This window comes from Electrona antarctica, assembly GCF_951216825.1.
Source record: "Electrona antarctica genome assembly, chromosome: 19".
NCBI classification, from domain to species: Eukaryota; Metazoa; Chordata; class Actinopteri; order Myctophiformes; family Myctophidae; genus Electrona; species Electrona antarctica.
In genome coordinates this window covers 3209718-3233581 of record NC_136800.1, presented here as the reverse complement: position 1 = coordinate 3233581, position 23864 = coordinate 3209718, and the positions used below count along the sequence as shown (strand labels likewise).

At 44.1% G+C, this 23864-nt stretch overlaps 1 protein-coding gene across 1 annotated transcript; it reads left to right on the top strand.

The window, feature by feature from the left end:
• Positions 1 to 422: 422 nt before the first annotated feature.
• dhx30 (DEAH (Asp-Glu-Ala-His) box helicase 30) lies at positions 423 to 23828 on the top strand (the record flags this gene model as incomplete). Its single annotated transcript, XM_079530132.1, has 19 exons — positions 423 to 591; positions 1451 to 1581; positions 1980 to 2090; positions 3161 to 3403; positions 4227 to 4376; positions 4607 to 4759; positions 6737 to 7210; positions 8518 to 8904; positions 9156 to 9234; positions 9915 to 10019; positions 13012 to 13187; positions 13728 to 13934; positions 14046 to 14127; positions 15501 to 15694; positions 16985 to 17144; positions 17481 to 17635; positions 19889 to 19989; positions 21242 to 21378; positions 22098 to 23828. The coding sequence occupies 19 exons, from the start codon at positions 423 to 425 to the stop codon at positions 22358 to 22360; spliced, it is 3477 nt and encodes a 1158-aa protein (XP_079386258.1). The 3' UTR covers positions 22361 to 23828.
• Between the last annotated feature and the right edge of the window lie 36 nt (positions 23829 to 23864).

Here is a 23864-nt window from a genome sequence, read left to right as displayed (position 1 = left end):
TCAGAGACATCTTCTGACTGTCTGACATCATGTTAATTAATATACTCCATATATGGATATAGCTGACTCATCATGATATCTAGCCAAACATAAAGGCTGTCCTTGCCTATCTATCTCCCAGCTGTCCCAGGTGTGACTTCTCAAGGCTATTCACATTCCACCTTGAGGCAGGTGCTTGACTCGGACAACCAGTCCCCATTGAGTAATATTTTATCACATTTCTCCCACTTCTGCAGTGGCTTCTAAGTTCTGTTTCTGTTGCAATGCATCCAGATCTGAGAATGTCTAAAGTTGGTTTGATTTTTCTTCCATTTGCTGGAAAGCATACTCCGCGCCAGATGAGGGCGTTCTAGACACAGCTGCGCTGCTGAGGAAATAATATAGACCAGACCAGCAGAAGAAAATTGTAGTTTAAAGACAAGATGGCGCTACCCGGCACTTTACTCGTGCGTCTAAGAGCACTGTGCAACCTTGGGAAAAACTGTAATAGAGGATGTCAAATCACATCAAATTTGGCTGACGTTCGGTGGTATAAGACAGGGGCTCAAACATCTCCGGAGGATGGGACGTCGGAGTCAGGAATACAACGGGGTGAGTGAAAAATGTCTGCCTGCGCAACTTAACACTACTGTCTTCAAGGGCGCACATCGTGCAAAAAATATACCATTAAATGCCAGTAGGCTATTATTTTGATTTTTATTACAATAATGTATTGGATCTTTGATACACAGTAAGCCAATGGAATGGAAGATGGAACAACCCTAAGGATAGCCTCGGAGAGCACATGCAGACATGCATTTTCCTTTCAGTAGCCTGTATCGAGTAGACCTCTAGCCCTGGTCCAGTTTGTTGGCCAGTGCTCGCACTGGACCAGGGCTAGCTAGCCCCTTTCGGGATACCCTCGGTTGAGGGGTACCGAGGTCCGAGGGTGGTCCCGAAAGGGGCTAGCTAGCCTCTGGTCCATTTATGGTCCATTTAAGCTCTGGCCTTGAGGACTGGAGAAGTCCTTAAGGCTATGGACCAGACAGAGCTAGTAGTAGACCTAGTCTAGACCTACTATGTAAGCAGAGCTGCTGCTTTTTGTCTTAAATTTGAGGCCTTTCTTTTACTATTTAAATAGTTTTGACTGAGGACAAATGCTGCTTTTTGTCCCAAAATGACGTCAAAAGATTGCTGCTATTCGTTTCAAAAGGTTTCATAGTATACCCTGTACATAATTTATAACATGTATATAACGATGCAATGTGACATAGCTCTGTTTATACACAATGCTGTACCCCCCCCCCCCCCCCCCCCCCCCAACTGTATATACTTTCCCCATTTCCAACTGTTATATTATATATTGACACTTGCTTTGGCAATGTAAACGTATGTTTTCTCATGCCAATAAAGCTCCATAATTGAATCGATAATGATTATTAAACCAATATCCACCATTTTTCCGGTGTAGGTAGCCCTGACCTGCTGAAGCAGTTCCCTCAGCCCAAGGGCCTGCTGAATGATGTCATCTCCCATTCGCTGGGAGCCAGCGACCTGTCCCAGCTGGTCCAGTACAGCTGCACAGAACACGGGGATGTCAAGGTCAGAGGAGGTCACACGGTCCTGAACACAATCATTTTCTAGTTTGAATGGGTCCATTTTCTATCAATAATTTAGCTGGGGACCCCCTGGAACACCCCCAAGCACCTGAGCTCATCGCCAGCTCTAATGCTTAACGATAATTATTTATTTCAGATGGCCTATCAAAAAACAGACAACCTGGTGTCCCTATTTTAGGCTTGTTGAAGCAAAGTGTTTTTCTTCTTCAAAATGGTAAAAAATTAACAAATAATGCGAAAATGGCAACCTTACAGGCTTGAGCTTGTTGCGTTGTGAGCTTGCAGATGGGCTATTTGTCGTAGAACTGTGTGTGTATATGTTCAGTCTTTGTTATTGACTATTCTATGTCAAGTAATACTTGCTCTTGTCCCCGTTTCTAGAGAGCTACCGTCACAGTCATGTGGCCTAGCAGGATGGAGATGGAGGGCTTTGCCTCTAAGAAAGTCGACGCCGAACGCTTTGCGGCCGCCGCTGTCTGTCTCAAACTGAAAGTAAGTAGCGGTCTGTGTGTGCATAACGTGGACTTTTAGATTAACCATATTGCCATATTTCCCCTTTTTTTACTTTCTTTAACTGACCTTTTTCTTTAGAAGTGTATATTATATTATATTATATTATATTATATTATATTATATTATATTTGTATCTTTAAAATGTTCTGATGAATTGAAAATGGAGGACCCTGTGCTTTTTCTGGTTTCATCCTCGTAGCCCTACTACTAGTAGCCAAGGAAAGCGCCGCCCGCGCGGGCGGAACCTCACCTTCTAATACAAACACAAAACCCCATTCTGCCAGCTGCCTCGCTAGCCTAGTGGATTACTACACCGACTTGTAATACCATGCTTCACGCGTTCGCGCCCCACTGCCGCCACCTCTTTTACTACCGCGGACTTTTTAATAGTTTTTGGATTAAGGTTGGTGAGGGGTTCGTTAATAGTTTTTGGATTAAGGTTGGTGAGGGGTACGTTAATAGTTTTTGGATTAAGGTTGGTGAGGGGTACGTTAATAGTTTTTGGATTAAGGTTGGTGAGGGGTACGTTAATAGTTTTTGGATTAAGGTTGGTGAGGGGTGCATTAAAAAGATTGGATTAAGGTTGGTGAGGGATGTGTTGCTCCCCTGCTTGCGGTTATGTTTAGGTTAGAGTTAGAGATAGGGTTAGTACTAGTCATAGAGTACTAGTAGGCATAAACACTTGTGTGCGGTCCAAAATACAGCCCAGCGCTTCCTACTTCCTACAACCAATCACAGCGCTCCAAATTCAACTTGCGCTTGGGAATCGCTCGGACGCTTCCCAGATGGGAGCAGGAGGGGGGAACCCAGTGTACTCTCTGCTGCCCCATCTGGCGGAGTCAGGTTAGGGCTCTACACACCCTCCGCCAACCTAGTCCCCATATATGGGGGACATGGGGAGAGCAACGGACTTGAACTCATGCTTCGAAATGTGCCCCTTCTACATGCTGTGAATAAACATATTCAATGAATCAATCAAATCAATCAATCAATCAGCCTGCTTTATGGACATGAAGCTTATTTGGTGTCACTTCTCACTTCCCGCGAAGGAGTTTGGTTTGATTGGTCCAGACAATCAGCTGGTGGTGAACAGTAAGAGAGGGAGAGCACCACCGCAGCCGGCGTTTTTCCATGACACCGAGGAGGACGGCCCCTGGATCGATGCAGAGGGTCATCCTCCTGGTCCCCCTGGAGACAGTGGCAACGTCTATGAAGCACTGTCCCTGTTTCCAAACCCCAAAACCCTCCTGGCCCATGTCGTCCAGGTGGCCACGGCATGCAACAGCACAATGGTCAGTAAGATAATAATAATCGTTGTTGTCCCATAGGATATTTGTCTGCACAGTCTGTTCAAACACCCACATAAATAAATAAAACGCATCCCTTTGCTAAACAGGGCCCACGCTAGGGCATTAAGCAACTAGTCGACTAGTTTACTAGTCGACTAGTAAATCCACTAGTCGACCTTGTTGGTACTAGTTGACTAGTTGATAAGAAAAGAAAAAAAAGTGTATTTATTTTATTTATTTCCCGATTTTGTAGGCCTCAAGATCAGGTAGATTATAGTTATAGTCACCATGTACACAGTTTTTCAATGTACAAATATTTATTTCCACAAAAACAAAAACAAAAGTTTATTTTTTTTATTTTTTTTATTGTTTTACATAATAGGTAGTTAAACGACTAGTCGACTAGTAAACTAGGCAACTAGTCAACTAGTAAAAATGACTAGAAGTGAATGCCCTAGCCCACGCCACCCATCACTCTAAAGGTGCGTTCAGACTTGGATTTTAATATTCGCCTCGGTTCGTCCCGTTTGTGCTGCGTCACGCCGTGCCCTTTCGTGGCGCTCGCGCAACTTCTCGTCTTTGCGTTGACTTTGTATGTAATCGCGCCGCTCTAAACATCCAAGTCTGAACGCACCTTTAGGCCGACTCGTACTTGTGTGCTGAAAGCAGCCCCGACCTACAAGCTCACAACGGGTTGCAGATGTGACTTGTTGCATGCTTGTATGTCTTGTTATTCTCAGCGCGTGACACCATTGTGTGTGCGACTGAGCATAAATTAGGCTGTGGCCTGTTAAAGCTTAAAATGCTGTACCCATCATCTCTACAGAAGCTAATTCAGTACAGAACACTTGGAGGGAAGATGAAGAAATGTGAACTAACCCTGCTTTGGCCAGAGAAGATGAGCTTCACAGCCACGGCTCGCAAAAGAATTGATGTCGAGAGGGCCGTTGCAGCTCTTGCCTGTATGAAACTGAAGGTGAGGACTTAATGCTAAAATGTAGAATCCTTGTAAATGTATATGTTGTTTTAATACCATCATGTCAGAATGTCTCTATCCATCTTAACCCATTTAGACCTGTGGACGCATCTGTGTCACCATGGCACCACTGATATGTTTTTTTTTTTAAAGAACTCAGGATTCAGAAGACATTTTGTAGAATCTGGTCTCGGGTCTTAATAATGGTTTAATCTCCTTGTCCTGTCCAGGAGCTGGAGCTGATCGGCAAGGACAACAAACCCCTGGCTCATGCCAAGTACCACCAGGAGTTGGTTAGGGAGGCAGCACAGAGGGAACGACAGCCCTTTCCCCTGGAGATCCCAGCACACCTGGAGGAGAGCGTGAGAAAGTACCTCGCACAGGTGAGTTCCCCACTTTTAGACGAGTGACGTGCATTTTGCAGATGGAAATGTGGAGCTTCTCGGTGAGCTTCTGCCACGGACAGTAAATAAACGTGCCGCCTTGTCTTTGCGGGGTGGCTACAGCTCAGTCCATAGTAGCCTAGGGAAACCCAGATGTTTTTATTTCCAGGGAGAGAAAAAAAGTCTGGGGCCGAGTCCACTTCAATTCGGCATACAGTAGCGCAAACGTAGCTCACTCTATGCTGATTTCTGATCGTCTGCACCTTTTGTTAAATTGACGCACACACTCACACACGTACTCACACACACACACACTCCTCTCTCTCTGTCGCTCTAATTAATTAGTCTCATGTCCAGCAGCTGTGCCTAGTTTCTCCCGGCGGATGCCATAAAAAGCATAGGTGAGTTCCAGTCTAAATCCATAGGGACTGGGGCTTAGGCACTGGAGGGTTGTCGAATATTCAAGTCCAGCGCGCTCACCGTGAAGACAGTTAGAACTTATAAGGGGAACACCATTTTACCATGTTATTACTATGTTATTAATGTATATATTTTTGAGGGGCCATGGCCCCTCCTATGTCCAGCTTTTGGTGTATGTGCTAGGAACTTTGTCCAAACACAAACATTAAACCACCATTGACAATGAATGGACAATTTTGAGTGAACATTGCGTAACGCAACCATTGAAGACGAAGGTGAAGGCGCAAATTGTGATTGGCCGGAATGAGATGATGTATGACGATGTACGATGACAAGCTCGCCCCTCACTCCAAATCTACACTAATAGCTGAATATAGGAGGGAGACCTAGGGGCTAGGGCCCCTCAAAAATAGTGTCTAGTACAGGATAGGGCATTCACTTCTAGTCATTTTTACTAGTCGACTAGTTGTTTAACTACCTATTTTGTGAAAAGTGTGTACATTGGTGACTATAACCTATAGGCCATAGACATATAAACGTAGACGCACGTAGAAGGCACAATTTTCCCGAGATTGCTTGCAAAGCATTTGCCTTCAATGAGCAGCTTCCGCGTGTGTAACATAAGTAAAAAAATGAAGAATATAGTACACATAGTACATGCATACACCTTCCCTAATGATTATATCTGGTTTCAGTATTTATTTATGGTGTATTGTCTCTATTATTAAGGTTATTGTAGCAGTCAATTTATATTGGGGGTCGGGAGGGGGCGGGGCGGGGGTCACGAGACATTGCCAAAGCATTTCCGGGGGTCCCCGGACAAAAACGTTGAGAACCCCTGAACTAGTAGACCGAAGCAAGGTTGCAGGGTTTCCCTATCGCAATGTTTCACAAATCACATATTGGGACATGGTCTGAAATCATTTTTCATCCCAGTCTTGGGATTTGTTTTTGCAAACGCCTAATAAGTGCTCCCGGTCACTCCACCATCTTTCCACATTGCACGTCTGTATTTCACGCCTAAATGTTTGTGAGAGATAATATCATTTACCCATGGTGATTTAACAGTTCTACTGCGTAACCCGTGTTCCCCACTATTTAATCAATGTGTCGGTGCTGCGTAATACGCTAAACCCGCTATTTGTTTAATGTGTTTAATTTGCCGTTTTTTAATAATTAAAAAGAGAGAGCGGATTTGTCACGGACCTGGTGACGAGGCCGTCGCGTTATGATGACGAATCCGGAAATCAAGCCATGCTCTGGGCTGCTAGGGCTTCTGGGAAAATGAGTTCAATGCAAGTGAACGAGGGGTTTGTTTGGACTACAACAGGCTGTCCATGCTGTTTTGGTTTCGCATCGTAATGGCAGCATGTTTTTTCTCTTCAACAACAACCCATGGGACTATTTTCTCGCGGATTTTCGTGAATCAAAGCTGCAAATACTTCGGCGTATGCTCCAAAGGTAATGGATCGATCCCGGCAGCCTATAGGTGGTTTGATTTGGTCTTAATTTAAAGCAGTAGATGTGTTGATAAAGCGAGTCGTCTTTAATCCACAGTATCCCGTGGAGGAAGAAATCCAGAGATACAAAGAGGACAGTGAGCAGCAGATCTTAAACCGAGAGGAGGAGGACAGCTGGGAAGAGGAGACTGACTCGGTGACGGACGCCATCACGGGCCGGCCGTACCGGCCGCTCTCTACCCAGCAGGCCCAGCAGCTGAGCGCGGAGCTGCGGGAGCAGTGGGAGAGTGCGAACCCCACGCTCGGGGTGGTGGAGCTTCCCGCCGATAGCCACCGACAGCGGGTGGTGTCGGCGGTGGAGTCCTCGAGGGTGGTGGTGATCGCCGGGGAGACGGGCTGCGGCAAGACCACCCGGATCCCTCGCTTCCTGCTGGAGGACCGCGTGAGGGGAGGCGACGGGGCCGAGTGCAACATCGTGGTCACGCAGCCGCGGCGCATCAGCGCCGTGTCGGTGGCCCAGCGCGTGGCCCAGGAGATGGGCCCGGCTCTGAGGCGCTCGGTGGGGTATCAGGTAGGGCATTCACTTCTAGTCATTTTTACTAGTTGACTAGTTGCCTAGTTTACTAGTCGACTAGTTGTTTAAAGGGGAAAACCACCCATTTTCAACATTTTACTATGTCATTAATATACCTTAGAGCTGTTGTGTGGAAATAATAAAAAAGTCCCCCCATTTTGTGTTTCCTAGAAATGTAATTATGAAAAAAATCATTAACATGGTGAAACACATCTTGATGACATCATCAAGATGTGTTTCACCATGTTAATGATTCTCTAGTTCTAGGAAACACAGAATGGGGGAACTTTTTTATTATTTCCACACAACAGCTCTAAGGTACATTAATGACATAGTAAAATGTTGAAAATGAGTGGAATGCCCCTTTAACTACCTATTATGTAAAAAATAAATTATAAATATTTGTACATTTAAAAACTGTACATTGGTAACCTCGCTTCAAAAGTCTGTATGATCCTGTCGGGAGCGGATGATATCGTTACGTCATGTTGTAGTATTGTTTTGTAGTCGACAGGCAGGAACAACGGGGCGGCAACTTCCTTTTCCCTCAACCGATTTTTCTCAATAAAAGCTACAGGCTACGAGAGCTTTTATTGAGAAAAATCTGAACGGGAACCCCTTTTGGTGTTTTAAGCATTATGTTATACTTTAGCTATTGAAAAACAGCAGATCTACAAGCTCATAGCGAGGCACCGAGTGCCGCGCTATGAGCTTCTAGATCTGCTATTTTTGAAACATTGTGAAAATGTGTCGCAAATCTTTGAATGTACTGTATATTCTTTCAGAGCGTTTTTAACTCAAATCTTTGCTTCTTGGGGGGGGGGAACAATGTATTTGGGTCCTTCCTTGACAGAACCACTGACATAGAAACATGAGGTTTTTCAAGAAAACCGTCATGATTTCGACGGTCTAAATGGGGTTTAACCCATTTTGGTTGGGAAGGAACCTCTTTTGGTGTTTTAAGCATTATGTTATACTTTAGCTATTGAAAAATAGAAGATCTACAAGCTCATAGCGCAGAAATGTGGCCCAAATGTTTGAATATATTCTTTCAGAGCGAACATTTTTAACTCAAATCTTTGCTTCTGGGGAGGTCCCTGGAACAACATATTTTCAGATGGGGGTCGGCAGCCAAATACATATATTTTTGGGGGTCCTTGACATGAAAATGTTTGAGAACCACTGACATAGAAACAGGTTTTTCAGAAAACTATCAGGATTTAGAAGACATTTGTAGAATCGTCCTCAGGTCTAAATGGGTTTTAAACCAAAATGGTCATTCGTGTGCTTTTTTCTTTTCCTAGGTGAGGCTGGACAGCCGTCCTCCGGAGCACAGCGGGGGAGCCCTCCTCTTCCTCACGGTGGGCGTGCTGCTGAAGAAGATGCAGGGCAACGCGAAGCTGCGCGGCGTCAGCCACGTGGTGGTGGACGAGGTGCACGAGCGCGACGTCAACACGGACCTGCTGCTGGCGCTGCTGCGCTCGGCCCTGGATGAGAACCCGGAGCTCCGCGTGGTGCTGATGAGCGCCACGGGGGACAACCAGAAGCTGTCCGAGTACTTTGGCGGCTGCCCGGTCGTCCGGGTGCCCGGGTTCATGCACCCGGTCCAGGACCGATACCTGGAGGACATTCTGAGGGAGATGGGCCGCCGACCTTCGCCCCCGAAGAGGCTGCCGGACCCGGACATACGGGTGAGACTTTTTTTTTTTTTTTGTCTTCTTTTTTTAGAATGTTCTGTATTTAGATTTTTAACCAACCCTTTAAACCCTCTTTCAAAAATGGCACAAATGGTCTATCTATTTCTGCTATTTTTGAGAAAAAAAAGAACGTTTATAAATCCTTTATTAGCTCCTATAATGACACTCAAAAATAGGGACACCAGTCCCTATTTTTTGCTGTCCTTTGATCTGTATCGTGTCTTACTTTTGTGTATCTTGTTCAGGAGGGAAAAGAAGACGTAGCGCCAGACCTCGACCTAGTGGCTGATGTAATCGATCACATTGACAGACACGGGGAGCCAGGTAACCAACCTCTTTACCAATCATTCGTTGTCGGGGGGTGGGGGTGGGGGGGTTATGAATTATACTCTTGTTAAAGGACCACTATAGTTTTTCTATAGTACATGCACGCACTGTAGTGCGTGCATGTGCACATCTTGTTACCGGGGCGGTCCGGGGGGGTTTTCCAAATCACCCAAATCACTGAATGCTCCTTTAACTATATTTGTGTAACCCCTGGTTTGTCGTGCCTCAGGTGTTATTTTTATATTAACTATATATTTGTGTAACCCCTGGTTTGTCGTGCCTCAGGTGTTATTTTTATATTAACTATATATTTGTGTAACCCCTGGTTTGTCGTTCCTCAGGTGTTATTTTTATATTAACTATATATTTGTGTAACCCCTGGTTTGTCGTGCCTCAGGTGTTATTTTATATTAACTATATATTTGTGTAACCCCGTGGTTTGTCGTGCCTCAGGTGTTATTTTTATATTAACTATATATTTGTGTAACCCCTGGTTTGTCGTGCCTCAGGTGTTATTTTTATATTAACTATATATTTGTGTAACCCCTGGTTTGTCGTGCCTCAGGTGTTATTTTTATATTAACTATATATTTGTGTAACATGTGGTTTGTCGTGCCTCAGGTGTTATTTTTATATTAACTATATATTTGTGTAACATGTGGTTTGTCGTGCCTCAGGTGCGGTGTTGTGTTTCCTTCCTGGGTGGCAGGACATCAAGAAAGTTCAAGAGAAGCTCGAGGAGAAGTCCCGCAGTTCCTCCAGGTCCAAACTGATCCTTCCACGTAAGAGAAATGAACGCGGTCCACTTCATGACATGTTCTTTGTGGTTTGCATTAGAGACTGACATTTTGTCGGGACTCCCGCGGGACACGGGATTCCCGCGGGATTCCCGTGGGATGGGATTAATATTTGTATTAATCCCGTGATCGGGACGGGACGGGAATGAAAGTCAACGGGAGCGTGCAGGAGCGTGAATGACGTTGGTCGCGCTGCCAAGTTCCAACCAAAAGAACAGAAGCACCCATTTTTGTTGTAGTCATCTTTCTGTGAGCCAACACTCTTTTGACTTGCTGACGCAAATCAAAAGAACTACATACATAGTTACCCATAATCCAGCAGTGCTAGTGCTTCCACAACACAAAAACCTCCTCCATGCAATCCAGTCGGGCTGGACGTCTTATACAGTTTTATATGAAGACATCGCAATGCGGCCGTGTATGATTCTGCATCGCGCCGGTGCCGTGATTTAATCGATTATTTATAGCCAGATCATCCTGAAGCATTTGTTTCCCCTGGCAGTGGCAACGTTGCAACTTTCAATTGTGATGCTACGTTAGCTACATGCTAACGCTGTTACTGTAGCTAGTTCCCTGAACAGCTGTCTGAGCGAATGTTCTACAATACATCGTCTCCCTTCTTTCTCCCAACCGAGTCGCATACACCAGTGGTTCCCAAACATTTTCATGTCAAGGACCCCTAAATCGACATTTATTAGCCCGCGGACCCCCATTTGAAAAGATGCCAGGGGCAGGGACCCCCATAAGAGAAGATTTCTTATTACGGTTCTAGCTGTGATTCTCAACCATTTTAATTTCAAGGACCCCCTGTTTGACATGCATTAGTCTACGGACCCCCATTTAATGGCATTTTTATCGCTGGGACCCCCACATTATATTGTAAAATCAATGTTAATTTAACTCTGAGTGTACAAATGGAACAACATTTGGTTCCATTTGTACACTCCCATAACATAATTTGTTACAGACCCATAAGGGTCCATTTGGTTCCAAAGTATTATTTAACTGGGGACCCCCTGGAACTCTCAAGGACCCCTGGGAACCACTGCCATACACATAGACTTGTACAATGAATAATTATTCATATAGAGTTAAATTAACACTGAGGTTGTTTTTTTAATCTTAATTGACAAAGCATTTGTTAACTGTTAAGCTTTAAGTTCTGTTCAGGGAAAAAACGTGTCATAGGACTTCAATTAAGTGTCAGAACTGTATTTGGTAGTCAAAGTTAAATCCAACACTTATTTTAATTGTATTGGTAGGCTATCTGTCTTGAGAAGCCAGAAGTGATAGATAGATAGGCCTATAGATGGATAGATGGATCGATCGATCAATTGCCTAATGACTAAAAAAAACTAAAACAGGAGCGGGATGGGAGCGGGAGTAATTTCGAGTGGGAGCGGGATGGGATCAGGAGTCACTCTACAGGAGTGGGACAGGATGGGATTTTTTTAAAAACTCTGGCCCAGGATTGGGACAGGACAGGATTTTTTCTGTGGGAGTGGGACAGGACAGGAGTGAAAATCCACTCCCGTGTCAGTCTCTAGTTTGCATGCACTCGTAGAATATTTCATGGATTCAAGTTCTCAGTCGCCACCACGACTGATTTCAGTCATTTGCATTCCGTAGAACAGTGGTTCCCAAAGTGGGTGTCCGGGGACCCCCAGGGGTCCTTGAGGGAGTTCCCTCAGCTAAATGATAGTTTGGAACCAAATGGACCCCTTATGGGTCTGTAACTCTGAGAGTGTACAAATGGACCCTAACAGGTCCATTTCCATTTGGTTCCATTTGTACACTGAGTTAAATTAACATTGATTTTACAATATAAATTGGGTGGTCCCAGAGATAGAAATGCCATTTTAATGGGGTGTCCGTAGACTAATGGATGTCAAACTGGGCGGTCCTTTGGGTTGAGAATCACTGCTAGAGCCGTACAAATCTTCTCTTATGGGGGGTCCCCGGCACATCTTTTCAAATGGAGGTCCGCGGGGCTAATGAGTGTCAGTCTGGGGGTCCTTGACATGAAAAGGTTTTGGGAGCCACTGCCATAGAAGTCAGCATGTCGTCTATAGAAGTGTGTCCTGCACCAAAAATACTAAATAACCCGAAAATAGGCTATCTACAAGCTTACAACACGTCCAGAAAACCCTAATGAACTCAAATGTTTTCATAACCGCAATCGTTCTTCAACTGGGTTAGCTGTATATGGCTACCAAAACGTCGTCATTTTACATATTGTGTTAATCCATTGAGACCTGGAACGCATCCATGTCACGTTAGCGTTTAACCACATTAACCATTAACCCATTTTGGGGCGGGAACCCCTTTTGGTGTTTTAAACATTGTTATAATTTAGCTATTGAAAAATAGCAGATCTACAAGCTCATAGCGCGCCACCGAGTGGCGCGCTATGAACTTGTAGGGGTGCACTCACACGGTTCATGCAATTCTCTGTGCTCGTTGGGTGTTGTGTCATGGCCGCCCAGCGGCCCAATGCATTTCCAATGGAGGTCACATGGTTTGACCCAACATTGTGTTGTGTGAGGGGGAGGGGCGCAGTTGTGCTCCCCTCCCCCTCACACAACACAATGTTGGGTCAAACCATGTGACCTCCATTGGAAATGCATTGGGCCGCTGGGCGGCCATGACACAACACCCAACGAGCACAGAGAATTGCATGAACCGTGTGAGTGCACCCTAGGTCTGCTATTTTTGAAAAATCGTTAAAATGTGCCTTTTTCTTTCCGAAAATTGTCATGATTTAAATTTCGACGTCAGGCCTGAATGGGTTAAGTGTGTAAAGGACACACGGTGCTGGTGCTTGTGTGTGGTGGCTCCTTTCGCGCTTGTTTCACAAATTACACGTTATTAGAACTTGGCCCTATATCAACATTTATCAGTCGTGAGATTTTATTTTGCTTTTATCCATGATATTTTATCACTCGTCTCCCCCCCAAACCCCATCTCTCCTACCCAGTGCATTCCAGCATGTCGGTGTCGGACCAGCAGGTGGTCTTCCAGCGCCCCCCAGTGGGCCAGAGGAAGATTGTCCTGGCCACCAACATAGCGGAGACCTCCATCACCATAGATGACATCGTTCACGTCGTGGACGTTGGGACTCAGAAAGAGCAGCATTATGACGCACGCACTAAGGTCAGTTCACCAGCTACTCCCATTTAAAACACATTCAGACCTGAGACCAGATTCTACAAAATGTCTTCTAAAATCATGACGGGTTTTCTTAGAAACATTTTCCTACCGGTATATATTTTCTATATCAGTGGTTCTCAAACTATTTCATGAGGGCACCCAAACATTATATGAAATTGGACACCGACCCCCATCTGAAAATATGTTGTTCCAGGGACAGTGGGACACCATATTATTATTTTTATTGCCGTTTCATTTGGTTATGGATAGACTGGTTATGATTGAGTTAAGCTATGGGGTCGGGGTGGGTCTGATCGTTGTTGTCACATGAAAGATCGCATTACTTGACCGTCTTCTTAAGTTATGGGGTGCCTGGTAGATCAAACGGACATGGCGTACGAGAATCCAGGTTTGATTTCCGACCTTTGTCTTGTCTCTCCTCTCTCTCTCTCTGCCCTTGCTTTACACTGAAGTAAGCATAACTATGCGAAAAATATACTGTAATATCTAAGCTTGTGTTTTTACTTCATTTATTTTCAACAGGTTTCCTGTCTGGACACGGTGTGGGTTTCCCGCTCCAATGTCACACAGCGACGCGGGAGGGCGGGGCGATGCCAACCGGGACACGCCTACCACCTGTTTCCACGACAACAGCTGGAAACCATGGCGACGTTTCCCATCCCCGAGATTTTGCGTACCCCTTTGGAGAGCGTCGTAATGCAGGCCAAAATCCACAGTCCCAATTCCAAGGTAAGGAAATATAATCACATCAGGCCTTCTTTGCCCACGATCCCAAATGTAGTGGAAATTAAATCAAGTTATGAGCGATGCCTGACTAATGTGCCTTTTTTGTGTGGTTAGGCTGTTGACTTCTTATCCCAAGTTTTGGACAGTCCAGAGCAAGTCGCTACAAGGAACGCTGTCCGCAATCTACAAGACATCGGTGAGCAACGCAGGGCTGTTTCCTATTCTCTCCTTGTTTTTATAATGCATGCATAGCAGTGTTGTTTTTGGCAGCAGATTTTAGTTTTAGTCGTAGTCTCTTGAATAGTTTTCATTTAGTTTTAGTCACATTTTAGTCACCTGGAATGCTTTAGTGTGAGTCTAGTTTTAGTCGACTAAATATCATACGTTTTTAGTCGACTAAATCTACAGTTGATTTAGTCAAACAAAATGTGTTTTGGCGGGCCTTGATGCCGCCGTAATGACTGTTTTTTCACGTGCTGAAAATAGCCGATCTACAAGCCCACAACGCGCCGCGCTGCGACGCGTTGTGAGCTTGTAGATCTGCTATTTTCAGCATGCAACCAAGTGTAAAATGACTTGTACTGGATCTCTTGTCCACTAGTCCTTTCCTAACATTTTAGTCTAGTTTTTTAATTTGTTGACGAAATCGTCAGTATATGTAGTCTTAGTTTAGACATAATAGCTTAGTTTTCATGTATTTTCCATTTAGGTTTCATCAGTGGAAAAAGGTAGTCGACGAACATTTTTCGAAAACAACACAGTTTCATATAGTCGCTGTCGGGCAGAAACCACTCCATATTTAAATGTTTCAATGTTTTTTCATAAATAAATGTCCTATTTTGTACTTTGTACTGCAAAAGTAGCAAAATAGCAAAAGTTGCAAAATATGTTTTTGTTGTGTTGATTTTGGCAGCACATTTTGATTTTAGTTTTAGTCATAGTCTCTTGAATAGTTTTCATTTAGTTTTAGTCACATTTTGGAATGTTTAGAGTCTAGTTTTAGTCGACTAAACATCATAAGATTTTAGTCGACTAAATCGACAGTTGATTTAGTCGACTAAAATGTGTTTTGGCGGGCCTTGATGCCCTCGTAATGACTGATTTTACACTTGATGAAGATTTTTAGCATGCAACAAAGTGTAAAATGACTCCTTATACTGGACCACTTGCCCACTAGTCCCTTCCTAACATTTTAGTCTAAATATTTTGGCAATTTCGTCAACAAATTGAACTAGTCTTAGTTTTAGTCCTCATAGCTTAGTTTTCATTTAGGGCAGTATTATGCGTGTCTTAAGTACCAGGTCTTATTACTTAACTTAAGACCTGGAGGTGTGATCAATGCCATTTGGCTATTCTGAGTGGCCAAACAGCATTGACCACGCCTCCAGGTCTTAAATTAAGTCATAAGACCTGGTACTTAAGACACGCATAATACTGCCCTATAGTCTCCATTTGGTTTTCGTCAGCGGGAAAATAGGTAGTCGACGGAACATTTTTCGTCGTAGTTTTAGTGGACAACATGGACACTGATACAGGCCTACCATTTATTTATTTTTTCCCCCACCTCAGGCGTTCTAGACAAGACTGAGTCGCTGACCCCCTTAGGAGAGCGCGTAGCCTGCATCTCCTGTGACCCTCAGCTGGGCAAAGTGTTGGTCCTGGCGGCCATGTTCCGCTGCGTCCTGCCTCTGCTGTCTGTCGCTGCCTGTCTGACCAGAGACCCCTTCTACAACAGCATGATGAACAGAGCACGTGTCAAGAAGGTCAGACACACACACACACAGGCACACACACACACACACACACACACACACACACACACACACACACCCACAAGCGTGCACGTCCATTCTAATTGAACCTCTTAAACACTAGCCTCGGAAACCCAGACCTTTTTATTTCCAGGGAGGGGGGAAAAAAAGTCTGGGGCCGAGTCCACTTCAATTCGGCATACCGTAGCGCAAACGTCTGCTCGTCTGCACCTTTGTTAAATTGACGCGCACACACGCACGCGCGCGCGCGCGCACACACACACGCTCCCTCTCTCTCTGTCGCTCTAATTAATTAGTCTCATGTCGCGCAGCTGCGTGTAGTTTCTCCCGGCGGATCCTGCCGGGAGCTGCCTATGCCATAGAAAGCATAGGTGAGTTCCAGGCTAGTTAAACACTAACTCTGGCATGTCACTATAACGTAGTTGAAAATCTTCCACAATTAAACAAGCATGTTAACACTTTTCAACCTATCTTCATATAATTAATGTTCATGATGAAATACCAATACCACCATTTTTTCCCCTACTCCTACTCATAGGAGGGCTTGCGGGCAGTGCAGAAACCCGTCCACCAGTGGCATCATCGTTGGGCAGACTTTCTTTTGGTTTTATACAAGATTTAAAAAATATATATCGTGAAAACGATGGCTTCCATTTTCGCATTGCAACTTTTCAGGAATAGTAGTTTCTATTCCTCCTATGAGACACAGACAGTAGATTTATTTTTGCTATTTTATCATGATCATTGGTGAGGACCAATTATATGAAGATAGGTTGAAACGCGGTGAAGTGGTCCTTTAAAAACAAGTGGTGCAACCAAGCCCCCAGTAAGGCTATCCAACGTTGAAGATGCCACTACCTACTGGCGAAATGTGGAATTGCGTGCGTAAGCCCGAACCTCAAAATTGAGGTCCGGGGCTAGGCTAGGCTAAACTTCCGCTCGCTCGAGCCATTGAGTTATAATTATACTTCCGGCAGTCTTCCGGGTGCTTCAAAACGCCAATGAGCAACTTCCACTGAAATGAATAGCTTGGGGGCGGGGCTAGCGCTCCAGTTCGGTCTCTATCCTTTATAGCTCTATGGGTGCAACTCCGTGTGGGCGTCCCGGGAACTTCCAGACACGCAGGAACGCGGCCCAGGGTGCCGGCCCGGTTCCAGCGAGCCGCCCCACGTCCGAACGGTCGAGAAATGACAGTTACCGTGTGGGGGCCCCGGGATATATATATATACGTATGTTCTAGTCTAGTGGATCACAGTTTCTGCTTCTCCTTGTGGTTTTCAGTCCAAAGAGGCCCTGAGTGGCTCCAGCTTCAGTGACTACATGGTGTTCAGCAGAGCGGTGCTGGGCTGGAGGAGGGTTCAGCAGGAGGGCGACAGAGCCGACAGGCAGGACTTCTTGGAAGACCACACCTTGTCTGGAGCCAGCCTTCGATTCATCAATGGTGAGGCCCGCGCTTTATATACTTTGTCCCACGCAGTGTTGTGTTTTTGGCAGCAAATTTAGATTTTTAGTTTTAGTCATTAGTCTCTTGAATAGTTTTTAATTTAGTTTTAGTCACATTTTAGTCACCTGGAATGTTTTAGTGTGAGTCTAGTTTTAGTCGACTAAACTGGAATGTGTTCTACAGTAAATCTTCTAAACGTCATTAACCTATATATTTGCAAAAAGGGTGGAAGTGTCCTTTTTTTTTTTTTTTTAAAGCATGAGCTGTACTACTCCCCTCACTGGGATCCGCAATGTTGGCAAAAAGTAATTCATGTTGTTTTTTTTGTTCCAGGTTTAATTTCTCAGTTCAGTGAGAACCTTAATGAGGCCCGGCTAGTGTCTCGTAACGAGTGCCAGCAAACCTCTGCTCTCTGCAACCAGCACAGCAGGCAGGAAGAGCTGCTCAAAGCTGTGCTGCTGGCTGGTCTCTTCCCCAAACTCATTAAGGTATACGCACTACACCTGCGGTTCCCAAAGTGGGAAATGCTAAATGATAGTTAGGAACCAATTTGGACCCTTTATGGGTCTGTAACTCTGAGAGTGTACAAATGGAACCAATGGTACAAATTTGTACACATTTGTACACTCTCAGAGTTAAATTAACGTTACTTACTTACTTAATCCTCTTCGTGCTGGATAGCACATAAGGTCTTCACCAACGAACGCCAATGCTGTCTGTCTTCTGCCCAATGTTGAAATTGGCCCCAGGTCCACCCCAACTCTTTTATTTCTCTCTCCACTAAATTAACATTGGTTTTACAATATAATTTGGGGGTCCCAGAGATGGAAATGCCAATGAATAGTGGGCCGTAGCCTAATTCAGTTCAAACTGGGGGGGTCCTTGAAATTAAATGGGTTGAGAATCACTGCTAGAGCTATGAAAGTCTTCTCTTATATGGGGGTCCTTGGCATATATTTTCAAACGGGGGTCCGTAGGCTGATATGTGTCGATTTGGGGGTCCTTCACATGAAATGTTTTGGGAAACACTACACGGTTACCTTCTCCAACGCAGCATCAAATATACAGTCAAATAATGTCTGGCTGAACATATTTACTACCACGATAAGAGAAATCAGATGCACTTCTGCAAATTTGAAGATATATACTAGTAGGTAGCCTAGCTACGTTTATAAACGTAGATAGCAGCGAAAAAGTTAATGGCAGTTAGAGATGGAGTGCCGTGATTTTTGTAGCCTACTTTTTCTGTTTTGTATGTGTCTAATTGACCCCCATGTGTGGTTAGAATATTGAAATATCATCTTCCCTGTATAGACCAAGTGTAGCGATATGGAATGGAAAAGTAATGAAACCCATCTTTTTTCCTTTTTCTTCTTAAATACTTAAATACTACTCAGCAAAACAATTCGATACCGATTATTTCCATTGCAAAACGATACAAAGTCAAACGATACGATACGATATTTGCTGTTTCCATTTCGATATACTTCGATTTTTTTAATTAAAATCAATATTTCGATACAGTTACTATATCGTTACACCCCTAATCACCACCCACCAGGCAAACCAGGCATACTTAATGAACTGGAGGGTGTGACCACATAACATAATAATTTAATTAATAATAATTCATTTGAACTATTTTTGAATAAAATGTTTCTAGTATAATCATAGTACATGATGATTATGTTTTTGGGCGGGGAAACATCACGGCACTCCATCTTTAACGTTGGGCACCGTAACTATTATTAGTTAAAGGGGCATTCCACTCATTTTCAACATTTTACTATGACATTAATGTACCTTAGAGCTGTTGTGTGGAAATAATACAAAAGTTCCCCCATTCTGTGTTTCCTAGAACTAGAGGTCTGAAAAAAAATCATTAACATGGTGAAACACATCTTGATGATGTCATCAAGATGTGTTTCACCATGTTAATGCTTTTTTTCATAATTACAGTTCTAGGAAACACAAAATGGGGGGTCTTTTTTTTTTATTTCCACACAACAGCTCTAAGGTATATTAATGACATAGTAAAATGTTGAAAATGGGTGGTTTTCCCCTTTAACTAAAGCAATGTTTACTGGTCCTTAAGTTTAGGCAGTGTTTATTAGGGGTTAGGGAGAAGGCAGTGTTTAAGGGTGGCTATAAGGTTGGTTCAGATTAGTTTTATTTTCATTCTAAGTAAAGTTCCAATTATTTATATAATTTTATCATAATGACATGCATCACAAAATGTAATTTACAGAGTAGAGGTGCATTAAATTTCACCACACTGTACTGCAGTGTGTGTGTGTGTGTCGTAGCCGGGCTACATAACGACAAATACTGGCGTTGCACATTACACTGTTGCAGTGGCGTGCACAGACATTTAGAGGGGCAGGTGCTCAAGTTAAAAAAGGGCACCTTGTGCAGCGCGTGGAACCGGCCGGTTGCCTTAATCCATTTTGGGCGGGAACCCCTTTTGGTGTTAGCATTATGTTATGCTTTAGCTATTGAAAAATAGCAGATCTACAAGCTCATAGCGCGCCACCGAGTGGCGCGCTATGAGCTTGTAGGTCTGCTATTTTTGAAAAATCAAAAAAAAATAAAAGAGAAAAGTTTTTTTTTATTTTTTTTTTCAAAAGGGCACATTGCCAAAAGGGCAGGGGGTGCTCTAGCACCCCCTAGTGTCTATCTGTGCACGCCACTGACTGTTGTATATCACGCAATAACTGATACACTTTGTATTGCCGTTTCAGGTGAAGACGGGCATGGTGATGAAAGGACGCTTTCGACCCAACGGTGTAGCCTACCGCATACACAGTGGACCAGTTCACCTTCACGGCACCTCAGTCAACAGGTGCGTGTGTGTGTGTGTGTGTGCGTGTATGTGTGAGTGAAAATGAACATGTGCAGTGGCGTGTACAGATAGACACTAGGGGGTGCTAGAGCACCCCCTGCCCTTTTGGCAATGTGCCCTTTTGAAAAGAAAAAAAAAACTATTTTTTTTTCTTTTTCTTTTAAAAAAATAGCAGACCTACAAGCTCGTAGCGCGCCACTCGGTGGCGCGCTATGAGCTTGTAGATCTGCTATTTTTAAATAGCTAAAGCATAACATAATGCTAACACCAAAAGGGGTTCCCGCCCAAAATGGATTAAGGCAACCGGCCGGTTCCACGCGCTGCACAAGGTGCCCTTTTTTAACTTGAGCACCTGCCCCTCTAAATGTCTGTGCACGCCACTGTGTATGTGTGAGTGAAAATGAACATGTGCAATGTTTATACATTACTGTTGGTGTTTGTAATGTGCACGTTCTCTACATTGAAGTGCTCTTTTTCTCTCCCATGAATGTACAAAGTGCCTCTGTTGGCCTGCGTTTTAACATTCTGCGTTTTAACAAACTCATGACATTGTCCCAGGGTTGGGTTGCACTTAGAGGACCGATACCGATCACTGATTGTTTTTCTCATGATCGGCCGATACCGATTTCTTGTGAAATGTTGCAAATTTTAATATTTCCAAAATTATATTATATGTCAAAACCCACGTCAAAACTGTTCCTGTTCCTGTGGGGAGGAAGGGGAGAATGTTTAGGCCTGTCACAAAGATGCGAAATTATGTTATACTATATATCTGATTGACATTTATACCACTTAAATGGTGTAAAAGATCAGTTTCTCCAGATTGCCGATCACAAATAGGGTAAATGCAGATTACCGATCAGAGTGAATATCGGCCGATCACCGATCGCTGGCCGATTATCGGAGCGTCTCTAGTTGCACTTTAATCCATTGAGACCTGGAACGCATCCATGTCACGTTGACGTTTAACCACATTAACCATTAACCCATTTTGGGCGGGAACCCCTTTTGGTGTTTTAAACATTATGTTATAATTTAGCTATTGAAAAATAGCAGATCTACAAGCTCATAGCGCGCCACCGAGTGGCGCACTATGAACTTGTAGGTCTGCTATTTTTGAAAAATCGTTAAAATGTGCCTCAAATCTTTCTGAAAATTGTCATGATTTAGAAAACTTTTTTTTTTTTAATTTCGACGTCAGGCCTGAATGGGTTAACAAATGACATAATAATGCTTCCTGTGTGTGGCCCAGGGGGAAGAAGCTGCCCAGTCAATGGCTGACGTTCTACGGTGCAGTCAAATCCGACGACCAAGTTTGGATCAGAGACTCGTCTGCCGTTAATCCCCTGGCCTTGTTGCTGTTCACAGACTGTGACGTCATGGAGACGGGTAGGGTACTATCTCTTTATTGAGTCCCTTTCTGTTTCAGCTTCACCCAGCTGATGGCTGCTCAGTTGGGCTGTTAGGGGTAACAGTACGTGTCTTGCATGTATTGGGTGGGCTGCTGGGGGCTGATTTATGTCACATGACATACTATCTTAACCCATTAGAACGGGGAGAGCATCTGTGTCATTTTAGAAAAATGAAGTGAGTGGTGCAGCAGCGCCCCCTGTTGGTACCCTAAACATACGGACGGACAGACAGACGGACATAGGGACGGACGGACATTGCTGGTTGCACCACTCAAACAAATCTTTAGAACAACTTGTAGAATCGGCCTCAGGTCTTTTAACCCATTCTGGACGGGAACCCCTTTTGGTGTTTTATCTAAGCGTTATGTTATACTTTTAGCTATTGAAAAATGGCAGATCTACAAGCTCATAGCACGCCACCGAGTGGCACGCTACGAGCTTGTAGGTCTGCTATTTTTTTTAAATCGTAAATGCGGCACAAATCTTTGAATATATATTCTTTCAGAGCGAACTTTTTTTTTTCGACGTCAGGCCTAAATGGTTTGGGTTATGTTAAAATGGTTACAATCAACCACTGACGGGGAGCAGTGACAGTCTTATATCCTCTCTTTTCCTGTTCTTAAAATATTTTTTCGACTCTCTCTCTCTCTCTCTCTCTCTCTCTGCCTTAATCCCTCCTTCTCCTCTGGGCTCCAGTGAGAGGAGAGCGTGTCCACGTGTCTCTAAAAGGCTGCTCCATGGTGCACCTGGAGCTGTCTGTGCCGACCTGGGAGCTGCTGTGGGATCTCCGCACGTCCATTCAGACCATGCTGCACCGGAACCTCAGCGACCCGGACGCCATCCGGCCACACGCCGCACAGGACGGCAAGCTCATCTCTTTGCTGGTGGAGCTGCTCAACGACTCGGACTCCGTCGACCCACGCGCCGAGGCGTGCAACGACGACAGTGAGGTGGACTGAGGACCGCGTTCAAGGAGAATTGGATTGATTGATTAATTACTAGAGTTGTTCCGATACCAATACTGGTATTGGTTACTCGGGCCGATACCACCCTCAAGTACTCGTACTCGGTACTCAGAACCGCCCCCCGATACTTTGACCCGAGTATCAAAACATCCAATTGACACTATAGGCTGAACGAATGCAACGGGAGCAAGTCTGACCCAACACTGCAAATCCCCCAAAACAGCCGATCTACAAGCATAAATGACTTAACTGCATCTATGAGAAAAAGGGTGAAAAATAAGTCGTTACGCAACAAAAATAAAGTACTCGTATCGGTACTCGGTATCGGCGAGTACTAAAAATTAAGTACTTTAAGTACTCTTACTCGGTCTGAAAAAAAATGGTATCGGGACAACTGTATTGATTACTTTATTGAAAATACATTCAAAAGAATAGAGTCACAAGAAAGCCGTTCTAGGCTTGTTTCCGTTGTGGCCATCTTGTGGGGGAAAGGGGATGGGCGGAGCAACGATACAAAACAAACAAAAACAAAATACCTTTTGTATTTTGCCCTGCCCCCCCCCCCCCCCCCCCCCCCCCTTCCTTTAAGGAAAGGGGGGCCAGGAGACAAGAAAAACATAAAACAAAAACACAGAAACAAAACAATTTCGTTAAAAACTGAGAACCGTGGTTTTCAAACGGACCAAAAACCACAGATTAAAAACCACAGAGTGAATGGACGGGGCGTGTGTGCGTGCGTGCGTGCGTGCGTGCGTGCGTGCGTGCGTGCGTGCGTGCGTGCGCGCGGTCGTGTACAGTAAAGTACACGAGTAGAGTTGTACAATGGTTTCGCACTGAAAATAGCAGATCTGCGACACCCAGCAGCACAGCTAGTATAAATCCGGAGATGCAGCTCCGGAGTACTGAAGAATCAAAGCGAAATGTATTTAATATATATTTATGTAATAATGGTTATTTTCTCCAAACGGTGCACTTAGCAAAATGCAGCGAATGATATATTATTTGGCAGACAATTTTGAGGCTGAGCCTTCATATTCATCTTCACAGTGGGAAGATGAGAGGAAAAATGGTTGAGAATTCTGAGTGCTTATGTACAGTTTCTGTTTAATCATAACTGTTGACGTGTGTACACAGTTGACTGTTTTTTTTTTGCTCCTTTAAATGTACACAATATGAAGTTCATTTTCATGACTGGATTATGGACTCTCTGGGTATTTGCTTTTGAAAAGCATGTCAAGTGTTACTCTGTTAATGGATATCTAGGTCAGTGAGATGAAAGACGTTTGGCCAAAGGCTGTTAGGACTTAGGACTGAATGTAATGAATAAAATATGAGGTGAAATAGTTATGCATAAACTATTTAGTGATGCAACAATAATAATACTAACGCATCAAAAGAAAGTCCACACGGTGTGAAACACAAACTGATAAACACCCAATAAATGTATGCATAAATGCTGTATCTTATCTCTTGTCTGTACAATACACTTAAACTGTAG